Raw genomic sequence first — 19405 nt, 5'->3', positions numbered from 1 at the left:
CCAAAAGCTCTTGACGAAGGATCTGGTTCTTTGTGCGTGTGTGTGTGTGTGCTTCTGGAGTCATAGCATTATGACCCCAATTGGGAAGGGATACAGAAGTAGTAAGGTCCTACATTATTACTCATGTGAAATTAGGTACAATCAATCAACCAGAACCGAAAAGTACATGATACTGAACTTGTGTGCAACTGTCATAACAGTCTAGGAGGGGGAGTATAGGTAGTCGATGATATGATATGATATATGGACGCAATCAGATTTTCGCAACCTTCTTCGATTTCCGTGCACCCAGACCTCGCTTCATGTTCCTGATGCCGTGGAGATAGAGCCACGAGAAGAAGAACACGGCCATGAAGTTGAATATCACATAGGCCCAGAATATGCCCTATTGGAGGGTCGGTCGGGTTAGAGGGGGTTTTGGTTGAGGGGGGCGGGAATGAACTCACATAGTTGCGCCACTTGTGCGAATAGAATACGTTGAAGCTTGCAGCCTATAGAAAAAAGGATTAGTGTCTGGATCGCAGGGCATCGTTGAAATATCCGCAGGTTGAGGATGAACTTACAAAGTTATCGCCAACCGAGTACTGGCAAAAAGCACACAGACCGTTTCCTGCATCTTGAACGTACCCGCCTACCTGGCTTGCGTATGATCCAGCGTATTCCTGACAAGTCATTCCGCTAGGAGGAGTGAATTGAGATTCCTCCCTGGAGACGCAGCGGAGGGGAACACCATGGACGACGACCCCCAGGAAGCCTTCCAGGAGGTAATGGAACGGGGTGAGCCAGTACATCCAGGACCTCCAGAAGGTGTTGAGGCCGTTGTATGGGACAACAACACCGCAGAAGGATAGGACGAACGTGAAGAAAGTCGGGACGAGGAGAGAGGCGAAGAGCGGGTTTGGTGAGAAGGCCGCGATAAATTGACCGAGGCCGACATAGAACAGCTCGAACAGCATGAGGAACATCCAAATGAAACCGGATCGGAACGAATCCCGCGGGAACCAAACACCCCAGTACCTAAATTGGGTTAATCTTCATCTCTGACCAGGAATTTAAGACTGGTGCATATCGCATATACTTACCAGCAGTTGAAGTAGATGGACCCTGCAACGACAGAATACGGCAATTCTGGAAAGATGGCGCTCGTCACAAATGCAACCCATGAGTATATCTTTGAATTGGCTTCCCGTGACTGATATAGATTGCGGAAATGAAGAAATCGTGGCTGCAGCTGTTGAATCAGCGGTGGCGCTATTGTGAGCGTCATGAAAATGGAGAACATTCGCGACTGCATGTCAATGTAGCTGTTCCCTAGGTGCCAGAAAGTAAACGTATTGAAGAGTCCGGTGAAAATATGGAGCAAAAATTTGCCCTGTCAAGAAATTAGGGTCATATGTATAGTAAAAGGCGTTGGGTCACTTACAAGGGCGTATTGGGGTGTTCGCCAGTATGCGACGAAACTTCGTTTTGTAACAGTGAGGACTTGCACCCAGATGGGCATTGCATACTCGCGATTATCATCTTTTCCTTCTTCGACTTCTTTGTCACGGCGCTCCTGGACGAGGTTCTCGATTTCGTGTGAAAGCTGCTTGTACTCTGCGGATCTGGCCCAGACCTCGCCCCAATCCTGTCCTTTATACTCCGGGTTACCAGCGCCGATAACATCGAGCATGTACTGCTTCGAGTTAGCATTTGATAGGAAGAGACTTTTAGTAGTGGTGTACCTCTGCAGGGTTCTCACGAGGGGAGCATTTCCTAGCCCCATTCTGCTCGAAATACTCGATAAGCTTCTTAGAGTCCGTGCCCAGTTCACCGTTGTAGACGACCCTTCCCCCACTCTGCAACAACAGTAGCTCATCAAACTGTTCAAAAAGAACGGCAGAAGGCTGATGGATTGTGCACAAAATGGCCTGTCCAGCATCGGCAAGGCGTCGAAGAAATCGTACGATGTTGTAAGCCGCCAAAGAGTCCAGTCCAGATGTCGGCTCGTCTAGGAAAAGCAGTAACTGAGGTTTACTTGCCAGTTCAACTGCGATGGTAAGCCTTTTACGTTGCTCTGCATTCAAGCCAGCGCCTCCAGAGCCGACTATAGCCCCTGCAATTGGCCTCATCTCTAGCAGATCAATTATCTTTTCGCAGTAGTCGTACTTTTCTTGGATAGGGACTTCCTTTGGCTGACGAAGGAGTGCCGAGAACTGCAGCGACTCCCTCACAGTTGCTGTAGGCTCATGAATGTCCATCTGCTCAGCAAAACCGGTCGCCCGCTGGAAGCTTTTAGGGAGAGGCCTGTAAATGTAAGCGATTGCCGTCGGAGCAGCCTTCCAGTGACACTCACTTTCCGTCAACAAGAAAGGTCCCCGAGATGACCCCGAAATCTATCCGCTGTGCCAAAGTATTGAGAAGTGTGGTCTTTCTGGGAGGAAGATTAGCATCGGGATATATATCAAGCGCACACGAAATACAAGGGCTAGCTTCACCCACCCGGCCCCAGAAGCACCCATCAGTGCTGTAAGCCGACCTGGCTTGACATATCCTTGCACATCCTGTAGCAGCTTCCTCTGCCCACCTTTGTAAGGGATTATGTAGTCTACCCCCTGCCAGGTAAAGACCGATGTGCTTCGTGCGATCCCTTGGACCTCATTGCCGGAGTTGTTTGACTCCTTCTCCTGCAATCCGTTGCTCGTCCCTGCCTCTTTTCTTCCCGCTTCTACATCCTCTGGTAGCTCCTTGTGTTTGATAGCCTCCTCGACAACTTTTGGTGCTTCGCCCCTCTTGAAGATAGTGACTGTGCTACCTCCCTTGTTGGGCTTCTGAAGCTCCATTCCCAGCATTGTCAGAAACACGAAGAAAACAAACCAAGCTATGACGATGCCGAAGTTTCGCCACAAATGTGATCGACTGTAAGTGAAAGCAGATCTTATATAGTTGGATCCTTGGACGACCAGCTGATCTGGAGTGCTCCCTTGTATCGCACAGACTTGGTTGCCAGGCCTTGCGCTGGGGCCATCCGGGAAGATGGACGGTGAGACACATTGAAGATTCAAATCGTAGAACTCGTTCGACATGATCGCTTCAAATGCGTACTGCAATGGGTTGATCCATATCAACCATCTGAGCCAAGGATGCATCTTCCATGGAGGAATAAGATAGCCTGATTTTGTTCAGCAAACGAAGGTGTTCGGCGGACTAAGGTCTCTTACCGGTATATACAATCAGTGCCTGAACTGAAACTCCGGTTATACGTGTGGCTTTGTAACCAAGTCAGTGATTATCATAAAATCGAGAAGATAGCCATACCAACGTCGAGCGAAGCACTCAGTGCTCCGATAGTCCGGAAGAAAGAATACATTGTCATGGTAAGAATGAAAACAAACAGAAAATTGATAAAAAACTGAGATGCAGTCCTCGAAAGATTAGACATGCTAAAAGTGGTGGTCAGACGTGATCAGCAATGGCTCAGAAAAGGTTGCATACAAGTATACTATGAGCTCGAAAATGGTAACCTGAACAAACACAATAGGCGCATCGACGACCACTTGAGCCAAGGCATATGCTGATGGACGGTAGAATGAGCTAGAAGAGTTAGTCTATGCTTGACAACGAATGTGCTATCTGACTTACAAACTCTTATGTTTCAACATGATGGGTCGGCTCCAGAATAGGGAGGTGAGCTCCGCCATGGCAAGTAGAGCGTTGAACAAGAGTACGTAAAACATGACACCTCCTCTTGTAAAGACACCGGCACTAACATGCTTGTCAGTCAAATTAATGTGAGCCCGTATTGGCAGATTAGGACTGACCTAGTCGGAGGCAGGTTATAGAAGAGACTTCCAATGATTAGTGCCTGGAACGTGAGCATCGCCCATTTCCCAATCAGCGTCTGCTTATCGCCATACATGATGAGGAATTGCCGCTGGGTGAGGATGAGGACCTGCTTGTAAAACGGAACGGTATAATTTTGCTTCGAAAGTTTCTCTCTGGCATGGTCTCGCATCTCCCGCTGCGATTCGATTTCTCTTTCAAAGTCATTAGTATCTGCTCTGGCAGACTTATATATATCACTCTTCTGATATGCTTTTTGGAAGTCTTCCCCCGAACGGGGAATCCGGTCATCCCAGCCTTTCTTGACACGTCGCGCATATGGGTCACTGACGGACGTCAAGAAATCTGGCGTTGTCCATCGAGGAGGGCACTCGAATCCCAGACGCTCGAAGTAAGCTTTTGCATTCTCAGTGCGACCATAGTAAGCGCATTTCCCGTCCTCAATTAACATGACTTTGTCAAAAAGATTATAGAGATTTTCCGAGGCTTGGTAGAGAGCCACGAGGGTGGAGGCATGTGACATGTCTGTTGAGCTCCTCAAGCTTTGCACGTACTCCAAAGCCGTACTAGCATCAAGGCCTTTGGTAGAATTATCCCAGCATTGGGTGCTGGCCCTCGTAATCAGAGCCTCGCCAATGGACACACGTTTCTTTTCTCCGCCAGAAACTCCACGAATGAGTTCATTGCCGACTTTGGTACCAAGTGCATGTTCTATCCAGAACAACTTGGCGATTGTCGTTAAGAATGTTTCTTGATAGTGCTTCCTGCTTTCACCAGGCAATCTTGATGATTTTTCTGGAGTCCTTGTCTTGAGGGCAAACATCAAGGTGTCGCGTACAGTGAGCGTTGGGTAGTGAAGGTCGTCTTCAGGATTGTACAAAACCTCCGAACGGTATTTGTCTGCCATTATTTCGGCATCTGCTCCTCCATAGCGAACATCACCTTCAACACTTTTGTAGCCCGATCGCTGGTTCCCAATAACTTTTAAGAATGTCGAGCACCCGGACCCCGGACGCCCAAGTACTAGAAGCATTTCCCCAGGCCGGACACAGCCATTGAAATCATCCAGGATGGTTCGCAGTGGTGCGCCCCTCCTCGCTCCCGTCAAAAGACCTTTTATTAACCTAGGTAGACCCAAGAGAGTATCCGTGATAGTGGGCTGGAGGGCCGCCCCCAAGCCGACACCTTTAACAGTCAAATTCTTCCACACCACACCAAGATGTCTTGTTTTTCCCTCGTCTATATTGGCCTTTCTTTCCTGTCCGAACATTCGAGAGACAAGCCTTGCTATTTGGGCCGTATCCTCAGCTCCTCCACCCCCGGAGCCAGACCCAGCGCTACGTCGTTTAGAAAGGACGCGAGCAATGTCCTGTTCCGTGAGCTGTCTCTCAAGAGACGATTGCTGTTGGATCACATCTTCGTCCGAGACTTGGTGTGCAATAGGGATGGCGGAGTCCTTTTTGGACAACCCCGAACTAGGCGATGCGGTCGAGCTCAGATCCGACGAAGAACCTTGTACTATTTTGTCTTCTCCCTTGAAGACAAATCCCGGCTCGCTGCGAGGGGAGCGCCCCGAGTCCATGGCGAGTTTGGTGCGATGTTAGAGGCCGAGAGCGCAGGGCATCAGTGAAAACAACAACGGAGACAGCACCCGATAATCGCTCATATTCCAGGTCAAGAAAGCAAGACCCCCAGGCAGGTCACTAGCGAATGCCGGTAACTTATTTGCGCTCTGACTCGATTATCACTACATCTTACGCCAAGTACCGGCATGATCGGAGCTTGGTGAAGGCCGATGCAACTTCAACCTAACCTCAAGCTTTCAGCCACCCACACGATGTATGGTTCGGGCATGATGAGGACCGAGAGGCCAACCATAGAGATCGAATGATCGTAGGGCCCTTATCGAGGCAGGTGCGGGTCCAAGGAAAGCTGTGGGGGAACCCTGGCTGAACCCTGGGTCGTGATGTGATGTAGTAGATCGCTTCCGCGGATCATGGTGAGGTCATCATCTGCGGAAATTCGGCCAAGTCGGAGACCGAGTGCAGTCCCGATAGGCTGGATTGTCAGTGAATGAAGCAATTGCAACAAAGAAGAGAACCGGTTCTGTCTACCGTACTTACGATGTGAGGCCTGGCATAGCTGCGGTACGAGATGAGACTGCTCAAGCTCTCGGGAAAGCTTGGGTCGTTGGATAAATAAGGTTGTCCTTTATAGATCGGATGATTTGAACCCCCTCGTTGAAAAGTTTCCATTACCTGCTGGAGCTTTTTGATGGAATTGATTGGAGTGCAGTTGTGACTATGAGGTGCAAAGGAGGGAGAAGAAGACTTGGCCGGGAGCAGCCCCTCTATTGCCGAGTCACGCCCCTTCCCTCTTGCACCTTTCCTTTTGCTCCAAGTCACCCAATGCCAAGTGTTTGATCCCTCTAATTTCCCGCCATTGAGACCGAATCAAATACTTCGGGTTTCCAGAGACAAGGAAAACAAGGGCTTTCTGTTTGAGGATTCACCGGATCAATGAATCAGGCACCTAGACACTATGGATATTTATCCAGACTCCCCCGCACATGCAGATCGATCTTCTCTTAAGATTTCAAGATGGATGTTTTCCACCAGTCTGCTGCAGCTAATCCGGCTAAATGGCTCAAGTCAACTGCTGGGAAGCCCAAGTATTGAAAAGCAGCCCTTTCGCAGTCAACAGAGCTTGTAGTTGCACCGAAGTAGCAGATTTTTGCAGCCATTCTGCCGGCTTTCACAATGCGTTCGCGAATCCTTTACCTAGGGCTACTGGCCATCAGTGATACTGTGGCTGCTGTCTCCAATACTGCGAGTTTCACGGCTTTAGCACCTTTGACAACAACCCTGAACATTACTGTAGAAGGCACGGTTCCATTATAAACTGCTCCCAAGTACAGACCAATCTAACAACGATCCAGATCTTTGGAACATTTACATAGGACCAGTCCAGACTGCATCTATCAACACCACTGTCGAGCCTACCCCAATCCCATCCGCTCAATTAATCCCACCTCCCCAGCTCTACTACCCATCTTATCTCCCAGGAGCCCAGATCCCCGGCCTGGGCAAAAATGAGAGCTGGTCCTTCCCCAAGGGATTCTGGTGGGGTGTCTCAGGAGCCTCATATCAAGTCGAAGGGGCCGTCAAAGCAGATGGCCGCGGCCCTAGTTTATGGGATGCATTCACCCACCGAGCCATGAGCGTCGCCGACAACCAAACCGGAGATGTTACCATCAACGAGTATTACCTCTACAAACAAGGTACACCATCCCTTCACCCCTGCCCTCTCCCCCCTACCAATCTAACCACCCCATGCCACAGACATCCAACGCATCGCGGCCATGGGCGTCCAAGCCTACTCGTTCTCCATCTCCTGGTCCCGAATCTTCCCCTTCGGCAACGGCCCCATCAACGAAGCCGGCCTCAAACACTACGACGACGTGATCGACACCTGCCTGCAATACGGCATCCAACCCCAAGTAACAATCTACCACTGGGACCTCCCACTCTATCTCCAACTCTCCTACGGCGGCTGGACCAACGAAAAAATCGTCGACGACTACGTCGCCTACGCCAAAGTCCTCCTCGAGCGATGGGGCAACAAAGTCTCGCAATGGTACACCTTCAACGAACCCATCTCCTTCTGCGGCGAATACCCCGTCCCCTCCAACCACTTCACCATCACCACCACCATCCCCTCCATCCAACAACCCTACTGGTGCGGCCACTACATGCTCCTCGCCGCCGCCAAAACCTACCACCTAGCCCGCTCCCTGAACATCACCGCCCCAATCAGCATCAAAAATAACGGCGGCTACAAACTCCCCCGCACCGCCTCCGAAGCAGACACCCAAGCCGTCCAACGCGCCTGGGCCTTCAACGAAGGCTGGTTCGCCAACCCTCTGTTCCTAGGCGACTACCCACCCCTCCTCAAGAGCTTCACCTCCACTTTCCTCCCGGAATTCACCCCACAAGAACGAGACATGATCAAAGGCGCCAGCGATTTCTTCGCCCACGACGCCTACACAGCCGCTTACTACATGGCCCCCGATACCGGGATCGAAGGATGTCTCTCCGACTCAACTAACTCCCTCTACCCGAAATGCTACAACAGTTCCTACACATTACCCGACTCCGAAGGTGGTTGGCTCATCGGCCCAGCATCAGACCCTAACACGCGCTGGCTTCATAAAGCCACCGAATGGCTCCCTGCCTTCCTCCACTACATCCAGGATACATGGAAACCAGCGAACGGGATCATAATCACCGAATTCGGAATGACCGAGCCATTCGAGGCATACAAGACCAAACGGGAGGATATACTAACCGACCCGCTCCGATCTGCCTATTACCATGACTACGTCCAGGCCATGTTAATGGCCATTGCGGAGGGGGTCAAACTTGTTGGATGCTCGGCGTGGAGTATTGCGGATAATTTGGAGTGGACGGCTGGGTTTACGGTTAAGTTTGGTCTGCAGGTGAGTTACTAGTATAATCTTCCTGAGTCTGAGAAGATCATGCTAATGTTGTTGGCTTGGTAGTATGTGAACTTAACGACCCAGGAAAGATTTTACAAGGCTAGCTTTTTTGAATTGGCCAGTTTGTTTAAGACATATATGCAGGATTAGGGATTCTTGATACTGCGGGGATAAGAAGACTGGTGACTAGATTGCATTTTGATGATGAAGAAATCGAGAGTACAAGGGGAGAGTACATACTATTGAGACTGTTGAGAAAAGGCACAACCCGTGATTCTTTCACATGACTCTCAAAGTGATGGTTTCCTCTCGAGGAACGAGGTGTCCATCAGAAACATACTAGGGGGATGTGTGTCTTCTCTCCATACTTTGACCTCGTCACACACAGAGTCCAATAGACCGATAAGAAAGAATACAGGTTATTTGATGGTGATACCTTCCGTGTAATGCAGAATCAATCTATTTTTTATTCTCATCCACATGGGACAAAAGTCTCTGAAAACATTCCATCACCTGAGCCTTCCAATCAATATCAGCCCCCACTGCTTTGGCAAACATATTGCATCGCACCATGAGTAGCCAACAGTCAGCCAGATACCTTTTCAGTTCCTCGTGATTCAGTTTATGGAGTGGAATGAGGCACGGGAAGTATACGTCGTGGCGTATCGTAATCTTCCAAGACCAACACTTCCAGGATCAGTTCCTGAGGTAGTCCTTTGATGCGCAACATATTCAAGACTTGTAAGATGTCCGATCTCAGTGGGAGATATGGTCTGGGCTTATCAGGCTGATCGGGGTTTCCCGATGTCATGTTTTTCCTGGATATCCTACCTCTTTTGGGTTTGTCGCTCTTCGAGAACTCTTCATATGGTAGATACCCGTACGGACGAACCTTTTCGGACCAGGCATAATTGTATTCGTAGTAAACCGTATCGCAATATGTGAAGTGATCGTCTGCAATACCAAAGAATTGTCGATGTAGGTACCTTGGTACTTCATTTTCAGAAGACAGTGCGCAATACTTCAACATCCGCTGATATAACTTGGTGTCGCGGTAATCCCTTTTTCTTTTGTTTTTGTGTGCCCCTGGATGTTGTGGGTGGGGCTTTGGGACACACAGCTCCGGAAAGCAATACACAATGTTCAAGCCGATGTACGCATGTAAGGCAATTTCGAAGACCTGGTCCCAGCCAAGGTCGGTGGGCTAGGTTGTATCCGTTATAAGCCAAACCATTTGGACAGTAATAGGGGACGGAACGCCAGGCGAGTAGTAAGACCCACCCAGAAGGAATAAGCGACTTACAGAGCAACGACACGCGTTAATTCTCTTCCATCTCTCGTACCCTGTGTCGGGATATGAGCACACTCATATGATCGGATCCATTTCACCATATGTAAGGAGTGTCTCGAGTAGCTGGAGATTGTAAAATCCCTCTTTATTCGTGTCATAGAATTTAAAGCGGTCATTGTATTGATACTGGCGGAAAAAAAGCAGATGCTTTCCTTTTCCTGAAGGGCAGCGCGCATCCACAGTCCGTAATGCGGTCAGTGTGATAATGTTGGCAAATCTGTTTACCTTCTTTGATACCATCGGCGAACTCCCAGTTATATGCCCGACGCCATTTGTTAACAGTTGGAGTGATCTTGCGCGCTATTCTGTCGTCGACAATGACATCGTCTGGGCTTGGTGGCTCGTATGTCTCTTTGTATTTCTGCCGCTCATTCTGCGTATGTTCCTCGATGTTTCGAGCAAAGGACTCTGCAAAGGCGTGTAGTTCTCTGATCTCCTTTGGTTCGACAAGTACATAGAAGTTTGTGGGGTATTCTGAGTCAATGCTTTCTGGTGACCGGTATGTGAGTCTGGAGGCTGCCACGTCCCAGCAGATATCGTGGGGTTGGTGAGCCATGATCTGGGTGACTAGCTGTGTAACATTGTTAGCGCAGTGGCCACCACTTATAAATATTAGAAGCCCTTACCTTATCAGCGGCACCTACCTTGAAACCGAGGTGTTGCGGACTTGCAGTGATCGAGTCCCTCAGACAAATGTTCCCAGAAGGGACTTGTGGCTTGTGGATGCTAGATAATTCTCAGTCGGGAAGGAAGTGGCCTTGTATTTATCTTGGCCTGTTCAGATAAGAGTGCCACAGCAACATGACTACTAGTGAGGAGTAGTGAGTCACCACCTTCACATACCCCTGTCAAGGAGGCAAAACCCTTCAATTTTAGGGGCATACTATCGCCGGAAGCCGACAGAGCATGTTTTTAGCGCCAAAATCGCCTCCCCTACGCCATGTTCAGCCATCCATCGAACCTAATCCCACGTCCCACGTTTCTCATACACCGTCCTTTCCCACCCATCCCCTAGAACCTTGGGCTGTAGCCCCATATTTCGATACCAAGCTTGGATCTGGTCCACCACCTGTTGATCATCATTCTCAAAGTCCGAGTCCGAATCAGTACATGAAACCATCGCATAAGCACAAAGAATAATATCCGGCACTGTTGTGATGCCCAGTTCCTGCAACCGACGCAGTATAGTCGAGCTTGAACATTCGCCCCACCAGTAAATAGACGCGGGGCTAAAAGTCGGAACCAAACTGCTGTGGAAGATAAGCGGCTCAAAGAGCATCTCCATGCGGATGCCATCGTGCCACTGTTGGGTGTCTTTTAGTTGCTAGATGGATCTGGTTAGCATTTTCTGACTATCTAGGCGAAGTGGGGGGGGGGGGGTGATATCCCACCTGCATCTCGTAGTCAATACCGTAACCGAAGGGACTCCCCGACCAGCAGAAGATTCCGAGCTTGAATGCGGGAGGTTGTTGGATCAGCATACGACGCCAACTTGCCTCGGGTCGTAGGTATGCGGCTTTCTTCTCTGGGTTCCGGATCATGTCGAGGTCGGCGAGGGTAAACTCATTCTTGTTCCGAGGAAAGAGGGCCTCATTCTGTAGGAAGATGGCTGGGAATGCCTCTGCCAATAGTGGATTGATTGTGTTTTCAGTAAGATTGTTCTTGTGCTTCTTGATGGGCTTTAAGAATAATGCTTCCTGGAGAGATGATGATCCTTGAATTAGACCATTCCAGGCACGGCAGACCCGTTGTGCGGAGGCGACCAAGGTGCGCAGGTCCAGTTGCAACAGAATCATTTCTAGAAGCTCGGGAGTAAAAAGAACCCACTGAGTTGAACTGGAGGAATGCATTTTTCCGGTTTTGATGGTATGAGTTGCTGCTTCTGTCTCGATGATAGGATGGGGAAAGATCGTATCACCTTCCTTGTTCCCCTCACACGTGACATAATATTTTGGTGTTTGCTCTAAAGAAGGCTGCTAGGCAACACTTGGGGTGATTTGCTGCTAGATGATTGTGCCTCCTATGTTTTTTACTGTTTATATTTGCAACGACTGGATCTGGTTGGATTTAAGCATAATATGGAAACCAAATATGTGATGGGATACACAACCCATACTGCTTCAACTCAGAAGAGGGCATATACATCATACTAAAATCGTTAAATAAAGTCAAAAGACATTATTCTGCGTAACACAAAGTAGATGAATATATACAGATGTTGATCAAACTGCATACATGTTCATCCATCCAAATATGTAACAGCGTTAACCAAGCCAAGTAAGCCACACCAACTGTCCATATGATCATCCAAAGAGAAATGATATTCTTACACCCCAGACCTCTCCAATCATACAAGTAGAAACGGTTACATTCCCGCACTAACTGATCAATGCTGCTGCGCCGGCAACTCTGAATAATTATCCGTCGGATCTGACCCCTGCATCTCCTTAAGCTGTGGCTGTCGCACTAAGGGCCAAGAAGCAGGCCCTGTATCTGCAGCCACTGCATGACTTCTGACTGCTCGTACCTTGAGACATACCAGCGCAGTCAAAGCTGCGAGCACAGGAAGACCAATACCTATTCCTATCCCGAGGGCTACTTGTCCCGTTGTTGTTGTTGGCTGTGCGGTATCCCTAGACGAAGAAGGGGTAGATTGTGCGACCGTGTCTGTAACACTAGATGAAGAAACTGTAACAGAAGTTTTGGTGGTAGTGGGAGATGCCGTCGGACTTGTGATGGTGATACTCGTTGTAGTTGTGGTTGGCCTCGTGATATTGAAGAACGATATCGGGCTGCCGGGTACACCGGGGTTGATCCAGAAGAAGAATACATTGGAGTGGTCCAAGTCGAAGCCGTACAGCTGAACAACCCAAGTGAAGTTGGAGATTTGGTCAGTAGAGTGAATTTTAGCTTGGGTGAAGCTGATGTCAGCCTTTCTTGTCTTATGGGTGTCGGGACGGGTGGCATTCACGTACAGTAGATGTTGCCTTTACTGGATGCGCCAACGCCATATAAATCGTGTTGCCAGAAGGTGAGGTTGAATTCCTCCTGCGTGGTTTTCCACGATATGGTCTTCTCCTCGCCGATAGTCCAGACAGGTCTGATGCCATTGGTCTCGGCGGGGCTGACGAAGTAATTGTTTGGGTCATCACCGCGTGTTATTCGGATAAGAAAGAACAAAAGAAGGTGTAAGGGATGAATCATGGTTGAATATACGAGGGATCGTTCGAGTTATCGCATATGTGTGGTGACTTGTTTTGGAATCTGATATTTAGTGGGTGAGATAGGTCAACATGCGAGCTCGAGATGCAGATGTAGACATTCTATACGACAGACAGATAGGCATACTTACAGGGCTGATATCTCGTTTGAAATAGAAAGTCTGTGTTGCCGATATGGTCACTTCATGCTCCAAATGCTCCAAATGCATATCCACCAGAACCCCGAGTCCTCCTGGCTCCGAGTTGACAACGTATTATAATGTCTTACCCCGCTATTTTCATCTCACAATAGTACACGGCCCCCTGCATTTTTGAATCTCATATGGTACACCTGTAACACACCTGCATCATCAGTGAGTATTGCGATTGGCCCAGTTTCAAACATCTTGTGACCACAAAGCATCCGGACTCATGCCCACCCTAATAAGACTCCTGGAGCGTAATTATTGCTGACAGAAGTCTAGTTCAACGTTCGAAGTATATTCCAACACTACCATAGCAACTCCATAAATTGTACATGCATATGGAAAAACATTAAAGACATGCGCCCTCCACTTATGGATTGACTACCGCGAGCGTATACATTCTTTCTTCTTCATCTCCCAGCATATGCATTGCTCCTCCAACCATCGAGATATTAGCTGGATTGACTGTTGGAATTGCCGCATCCTCCCAGTTTGCAACAACTGTATCCTCTCCGCTCAATATACGATTGATATTCAACATCGTGCTGTACATCACTCCGTGACTTGAGGCGGGATGTATGTCCTCATTCTCATCATGGATATCTGAAGCCTTAGAGGAAGGCCCAGCTGCCTGGTAGCCGCCTGTCAAGGACGGAAATGCGGCGAAGCACTGAAGGTAGCCATTGCCGCACATACGACCTAGCGACACATCGAACTGAGCACCGATGTCAATCTCTTCTGCAAGATCACCTGGGCTGACAGAAAGGGCAGAGAGAATCTTCTGAGCTCCACGGTAGCTTACTGCGTAGACAATAGAGCAAACAGAATCACTGACAGCACAGACTAAGCGGGTGTGTTTGGGCACATCGATCGGAGGTGGATCACGCCAGTAGGGTAAAAAATGATGTGACGGAAGAACGGTGGGATCATGCGGGCTCAGAAAAAAGGGCACGTCAGTCCGACATTGCAAGCCGCAATGACCAAGCCAGAGGATGTCCCAGTCATCGCCGTAGGGCGAAGCGGTGACCTTCTGGTCCGCCCCTTGGAGAGCCCGGACTGCAAGAGCAAAGCTCTGTAGCTGGGTTTTGATCGTCACGTCCCAGTCGACATCATCCTCCATGATGATGGCGCTGCCGAGCTTCTCACTCACAATACTAGGGCATAGTGAGTTTAAGTCGATCAAAGAGATGAGAGTGGATCAGTACATACCGCTGCATGCCATTCACATGCGCCCGTCGAGCCGCATACTCAGTAGGCTTATGGTCACGATTCCAGTTCTTATAAGACTTTAGTAACGATTCGGCCCCATAATAGCAGATCTGTCAGCACTTACATGGGGATACGATTTGGGGTTGAGTTCTTCAGGAGTGACTCCGTCGATCCAGTCGATGTCAAAGTCACTGACCGATGAACCCAAAACAAGATTATCTCGCTTATCCAGTCTGCTGGGGAGATTGATGGCGAAAATCTTCTGAACCTATTCTGTGTCAGATTGGAGCCATCCTAAAGGGCTGCAAAGGAGAAGTACCCCCAGAGTCTCGTTTTTAATCGCATGGAGGTGGTCACGGGGGCTTTTAGATTCCTTTGGCACCGCTGTCGTCCCACTGTAGGGCAACGGCCATAAAATGAGGAGGATAGCGATCACTCCAGAGGCGTAGAGAACCCGCCGAAGGGACCTTTTCTGAAGAATGGTGCTTAGAATCATGATTCTCTGAACCGGGCGGCTAGGCTCAAGAATGACATATGAGTGAATCGCTGCTGCTCAGCAAAGATATTGAGCTAATTATGGAGCGACGGCCCGCACGGGAAGGAAGATGCTTGTGTTGCCGTTGCTGAGATGTTTTGTATCGAGCGTTGCAGATGCGCGGAAATCATGGTAGTGTCGGTTGTGTCGACGGTGCGCGTCACATTCAGCTGGCATGGTTCTGGCACACGGCGGCCAGGGTCCGGGGGGTTAGCAACTCAGGAGCCGGGAGGTTACACTGCTATCTTTGGCCAGGCGGGGGGTTCCTCCAGTGATCCAGGCACTCCCGGAGTCTAGCATGACACTAGGCAGGCAAACCTGGGCGTGATAGGTTGTCACACCTGGTCTAGCTGACCCACTGAAGGCTCCCTATTCAAAGGCCGCGTGGATCGCACTATCCCATACCCATAGATTCTCGTACCTTTCATGCATCGAATACGATTACCTCTTGCATTTTGTGCCTATCCACGACTGTTGGCATATCCCCCACGAGGGACTGGAATCCTACCCCAAAGCGGAAGTGGTGCGGACAAACCTTTGCTGGAGGATCGCTGCATGACTGCAACCACCTGCAGGTGATGATTCTGCGGGCGCTTAAGCGTCCAGGCTGCTTGGCCACTGCCAGATGTGGGCAAGCGGTTTCGACTACACAGTACTGTCAGACGCGAATCCTAATTTTAGGATTTCTCCAAGGGATCTCAGGGTGTTTTCCTAATTCCTGTTGGTTTGTAATTTGATCATCAATGACAAGGATTGTGTACAAGGCAAAAATTTTGCTGCTCACGGTACGGAGTACTACGTATTCATTTCTGGTCCGATCGACCAAAGCTGTTGCTATAACTTCTGTAGCCAAAATTTCCGGCCAAAAGTCATGTGATGGCCGGTTGGTGTAGTTGGTTTATCACGTGTCCTTAACACGGACAAGGTCCTGGGTTCGAGTCCCAGACTGGTCATTCTTTTTTCCTCCTCAGCTGCTCATTTCCCAGCTCACTCTCAACCATCTTTTTGTCGTCTATATAGTCTTTCCCGTTATGCAACTTGATACATAAAACCCAAGTGCCCTATACTCCTGTCGGATAGCCTGGTCTTTGCTCATAATGCTCAACAGTTCTCTTCATCTCCTTCTGTAACCGAGTCATATGACCCACCCAGCCATGCAGGCTTTCGTCGCGCAGCTAGCTGTCGGCGCTGATTGCGGTTAATGAGGAGTGATTCTTGGATCGTCAGGAGGCGTTTGATTGCTGCTAGGCTGATTAAGAGCGCGATGATGCATATATAGGAAAGGGAGGTCGTGATGTCGGGCTTTCTATGGGATATAGATTCCCCTCTATACTATGTATGTTCCCATGTTTACTGCTTCGTGTTATGAGGAGGACGATCTTTCATTAACATCTACACATTGAAGACTGACCTGTGTGCTGCCGTAGCCTACGAATCCATCAATATGCTTGCAGTAAGGTTACCGGCCTCGTAGATAAGTGATGTCATTCAAGTGTGTGAAGGTCCAAGTGCTCCAAGTTTGATCCCGAAGGAAGTAAAATTCGAAAAGCGATGAAAGTCGTTCATCGTACTTATTCTGGCAAAGCATGGAAGGATCATGTGGGATCGTAAATACCAGTTAATCAGATTATTGAGCAGCGTGTTTACTGTTATGATGAAGTCTTGATATCATAATTCTTATAAAGTCCCTAGATAAGTTCTAAGGAAGATTGTTTAATAGAAACGACAGGAAGGACCCCCAAACAAGGCTGCAAACCCTAGACTACCGATGCCTTCAGCTCCCAAAGCTGAGATAAATGTCAGTCCGAAGAAAGGTTTGCCAGAATCTCTTGACCCTTTTTGTCCAAGTTCGGGTAATCTCGTAAATGGTACAGATCCCTCCAGAGGTTTCTCGCATCTTCATACACATCCAATCGTTGACGTAGAAGCTTCTTCCATTCTACGTCCATCTCGGCAAATCCCACAGAAGCCGCGACATATTCATACCAGATAGGGTAATAAGCAGCATATTCCCAATCAAGAATACCGACAAGTTCCCCATCTTTGACCATGATGTTTCCCAGGTTCAAATCACAGTGAGTGAGAACATACGGCCCACATGGTGGTAGGCGCTTCTTCAAGTTCTCCAGGACTTTCTCGGGAAACGACTTGTTGCGAAGACTAAGAATCAGGGAGTCCCAGAGTTCGGCGTCAGAGTGAAACGGTCCGCGTAGTTCAAAATCGAGATAGAGTAACGATAGATAGCATGGACCTTGGTCGACAGCTTGAATGGAAGTTGATGTGATCTTTTTCAGCTGGTTTCGAACATGGACAACTTGATCTGCGATAGACAACTTTTGGGATTCTGATAACGAAGGCCAAGCCTTCTCAAGCGTTTCCCCATCCATACGCTCCATAAGGACAAAGTATCGCCCATCGCGATCGACCCAGTCACGCACAAGCTTCGGAACTGGTATATCTTTGTGGGCTGCAAGTTTGCGGAGCGTATCCACTTCAGCCTTTGGGCCTTCGTCAGGGCGTTCTTTCAAAATCATATCAGAGCCGATCGACCATACACCCCGATTGCCAGCACCATAGAAGAGCTTGACATGGCTAGAATAGCAACACCGTTTTTGGTCTGCACTTGTCCAACCACATGCAATACAAACGTCAGATTTTTGTTCCGTCATACTTTGAAGTTGCACAAAGAAAGTATAGGTTTGTGGGAGATGGACAATGGGCAGAAGTAACGAGAAAGATAGGAAGAGCGAGGGGTCGAGCCTTGTTAAAGGAAAGACGAGGCGGGAAGCCGCTGCTTAAATGCGTGACTTTCCCCTCGCCATTAACCCACCAGTTACGTTATGTCGTCTAAGAATAGCTACAAAAGAAGCAGCAAGATTCCAGGACGAAGAAAACTGGAAGCTAATGCTGTTTCCACAGCCACCTGCATTTAAAGCAAGATACCAAAATGTATCCAGAAGCGGGATGCCGTTTTATAGTAGTGAGTGTGGTCTCTAGCAAACTTCGGTTCTTCAGTAGTCTTCCCCAGATGAGATTGGGCATACTTGTTGCAAAACCGGGGCCTACCCAGTTCTCGCTTATGCATAAGCCTGGCGCTGCGAGGCGGCTGTCAATCTCAAAGCTTTTGACATATCGCGACCCTGTGATTTTCCGCTCAAGCTATCAACGTCCGTGTGGACTACACCCTCGCCAAATGTAACAGCGGCTAGATGCAACTTGAACTCTGATATGATATGAAAGCCTGCGGAAGAATTACCTCCAGAGAGCAAAGCTTTCAGTGTTGAGCACCTACCTGGACGTGAAGGGAACTGATACACTTCCAACTGGAATATAGAAGGATTCACCCACCAGGGAAGAGCGCCACTATATAAGAAGGTAGAAACTTCGGCCCATTCAAGCTGTAACCCATGGGACTTTGCACGCCCTCTTATCTCGCTATACGAAATAAAAAGCAAAAGATACTGACAGTACCTTCCCCGTATATCCCACGAAAGCGGTCCCAACCGGCAGAACAGACACCCACCGGGACTAACCAATCTAGCCCGGGAACTAAACGGCTAGTTGCCCAATAAGCTCCGGATCGCCCTCCCCTCCCATCCGCCTCCCGATTCCCAGCCACCCGCAACAGGGATCCAAAATCAACATGGCTGGGCCACGTCGGACACACTCCCCATTTATACGGGGAGCTGGCCTGTTCCTCGTTTCCCACTGTTTATTTTTCCTACCCCGTGCTACTTGGTACTGGGAAGTCAACTTCCTTCCTGGGTGGCGTTTTGCATCCATCATATTCATATAAACCAATCCATATCCATATCTTATCATCTATCAGATCGGTCGATCTATACCTACGGGCTGCATATCCACATACCAAAACAAACACAAACACAACCACAACCACAACTTCCCTAGGTACATTCCAAACATCCCGCCAAAATGCAAGAAAACGTCGCCATCGCCGTCATCATTATCGTGCTGTTCATCATTCTCGCTATTGCTGGGTGGTGGATCCACAGAATGAGAAACCAGGTCGCCTTCAGCAGGGAAAAGAGAGCCGTTGATGAGGAGAGTGGTGGTGAAGTGGAGGGTTAAGTGCCCATTCCCAGGGTTTCACATAATTTATCTGTCTCCGGGATGGGTTCGACGACGACGATGACAACGAGGTTTATACGATCGATTGAGCTGATATACGGCTTATCTACCTATCTACCTATTTACGACTTATTATGCCGACATGGGTGTTACGAGTTTGATGCGATTGCGATTGGGATGGTATACATACATATACATGAACACATACACACGATTGATGTTGGTTTGTTTGTTGATTGGTTGTTTGATTGCTGTGCTGTGAAAAGCATTATTTGGGACAGACGGGGTTTGGTTCTGTTTTTGTTTTTGTTTGAATGGTGTTTTGTGGTATACCTCATTCTTCTTTTGCTTGGTTTAGGTGTATGCTTTTTCATGTTATGTTGCACTTTTGCGGGCTCGGATATAGTCCTTTTTCTGAGTCCTTAGGACATCTTTACTAGAATGAATGAAGCTGTGAGAGTGCAGCATCAAATCATACAAAATCGCTTTTCGAAG

The 19405-nt window shown here is 48.7% G+C and overlaps 8 protein-coding genes and 1 non-coding gene across 9 annotated transcripts; 3 read left to right on the top strand and 6 right to left on the bottom strand.

Annotated features, from left to right (window-relative positions):
- Window positions 1-253: 253 nt before the first annotated feature.
- On the bottom strand, window positions 254-5404 carry BO94DRAFT_461868 (putative ABC transporter; the record flags this gene model as incomplete). Its single annotated transcript, XM_025607953.1, has 13 exons — window positions 254-385; window positions 447-491; window positions 564-1017; window positions 1083-1372; window positions 1424-1675; window positions 1725-2286; window positions 2336-2413; window positions 2482-3151; window positions 3201-3248; window positions 3298-3422; window positions 3475-3573; window positions 3622-3744; window positions 3801-5404. 13 exons carry the CDS (start codon window positions 5402-5404, stop codon window positions 254-256), a joined length of 4482 nt encoding a protein of 1493 aa, XP_025469628.1.
- A 1106-nt stretch (window positions 5405-6510) lies between these two features.
- Window positions 6511-8706, top strand: BO94DRAFT_617565 (glycoside hydrolase family 1 protein). The gene is made up of 4 exons (XM_025616833.1): window positions 6511-6705; window positions 6761-7102; window positions 7164-8320; window positions 8384-8706. The coding sequence occupies exons 1-4, from the start codon at window positions 6582-6584 to the stop codon at window positions 8468-8470; spliced, it is 1710 nt and encodes a 569-aa protein (XP_025469627.1). The 5' UTR covers window positions 6511-6581; the 3' UTR covers window positions 8471-8706.
- Window positions 8707-8779: 73 nt separating this feature from the next.
- Window positions 8780-10227, bottom strand: BO94DRAFT_555062 (uncharacterized protein; the record flags this gene model as incomplete). The annotated part of the gene is made up of 6 exons (XM_025613766.1): window positions 8780-8929; window positions 8964-9179; window positions 9213-9524; window positions 9624-9685; window positions 9710-9752; window positions 9799-10227. 6 exons carry the CDS (start codon window positions 10225-10227, stop codon window positions 8780-8782), a joined length of 1212 nt encoding a protein of 403 aa, XP_025469626.1.
- Window positions 10228-10632: 405 nt separating this feature from the next.
- Window positions 10633-11521, bottom strand: BO94DRAFT_461505 (uncharacterized protein; the record flags this gene model as incomplete). The annotated part of the gene is made up of 2 exons (XM_025607933.1): window positions 10633-10995; window positions 11063-11521. The coding sequence occupies 2 exons, from the start codon at window positions 11519-11521 to the stop codon at window positions 10633-10635; spliced, it is 822 nt and encodes a 273-aa protein (XP_025469625.1).
- A 616-nt stretch (window positions 11522-12137) lies between these two features.
- Window positions 12138-12875, bottom strand: BO94DRAFT_583813 (uncharacterized protein; the record flags this gene model as incomplete). The annotated part of the gene is made up of 3 exons (XM_025615586.1): window positions 12138-12158; window positions 12211-12581; window positions 12647-12875. 3 exons carry the CDS (start codon window positions 12873-12875, stop codon window positions 12138-12140), a joined length of 621 nt encoding a protein of 206 aa, XP_025469624.1.
- A 302-nt stretch (window positions 12876-13177) lies between these two features.
- BO94DRAFT_382497 (uncharacterized protein) lies at window positions 13178-15090 on the bottom strand. The gene is made up of 4 exons (XM_025607274.1): window positions 14606-15090; window positions 14411-14554; window positions 14287-14354; window positions 13178-14231 (listed from the first exon to the last, which is right to left on the bottom strand). Exons 1-4 carry the CDS (start codon window positions 14780-14782, stop codon window positions 13448-13450), a joined length of 1173 nt encoding a protein of 390 aa, XP_025469623.1. The 5' UTR covers window positions 14783-15090; the 3' UTR covers window positions 13178-13447.
- A 609-nt stretch (window positions 15091-15699) lies between these two features.
- On the top strand, window positions 15700-15774 carry BO94DRAFT_t118. Its single transcript has one exon. It is a non-coding gene; the product is annotated as a tRNA-Val (tRNA).
- Window positions 15775-16620: 846 nt separating this feature from the next.
- BO94DRAFT_461646 (aminoglycoside phosphotransferase family protein) lies at window positions 16621-17490 on the bottom strand (the record flags this gene model as incomplete). Its single annotated transcript, XM_025607943.1, has 1 exon — window positions 16621-17490. One exon carries the CDS (start codon window positions 17488-17490, stop codon window positions 16621-16623), a length of 870 nt encoding a protein of 289 aa, XP_025469622.1.
- Window positions 17491-18475: 985 nt separating this feature from the next.
- BO94DRAFT_533331 (uncharacterized protein) lies at window positions 18476-19387 on the top strand. Its single transcript, XM_025611308.1, has one exon. It carries the CDS (start codon window positions 18755-18757, stop codon window positions 18908-18910), a length of 156 nt encoding a protein of 51 aa, XP_025469621.1. The 5' UTR covers window positions 18476-18754; the 3' UTR covers window positions 18911-19387.
- The last annotated feature ends 18 nt before the right edge of the window (window positions 19388-19405 follow it).

This window comes from Aspergillus sclerotioniger (genome assembly GCF_003184525.1).
Source record: "Aspergillus sclerotioniger CBS 115572 chromosome Unknown BO94scaffold_8, whole genome shotgun sequence".
In the NCBI taxonomy this organism is placed as follows: Eukaryota; Fungi; Ascomycota; class Eurotiomycetes; order Eurotiales; family Aspergillaceae; genus Aspergillus; species Aspergillus sclerotioniger.
The sequence above is the reverse complement of the archived record's forward strand: the minus strand, read 5'-3'. Positions and strand labels throughout refer to the sequence as shown.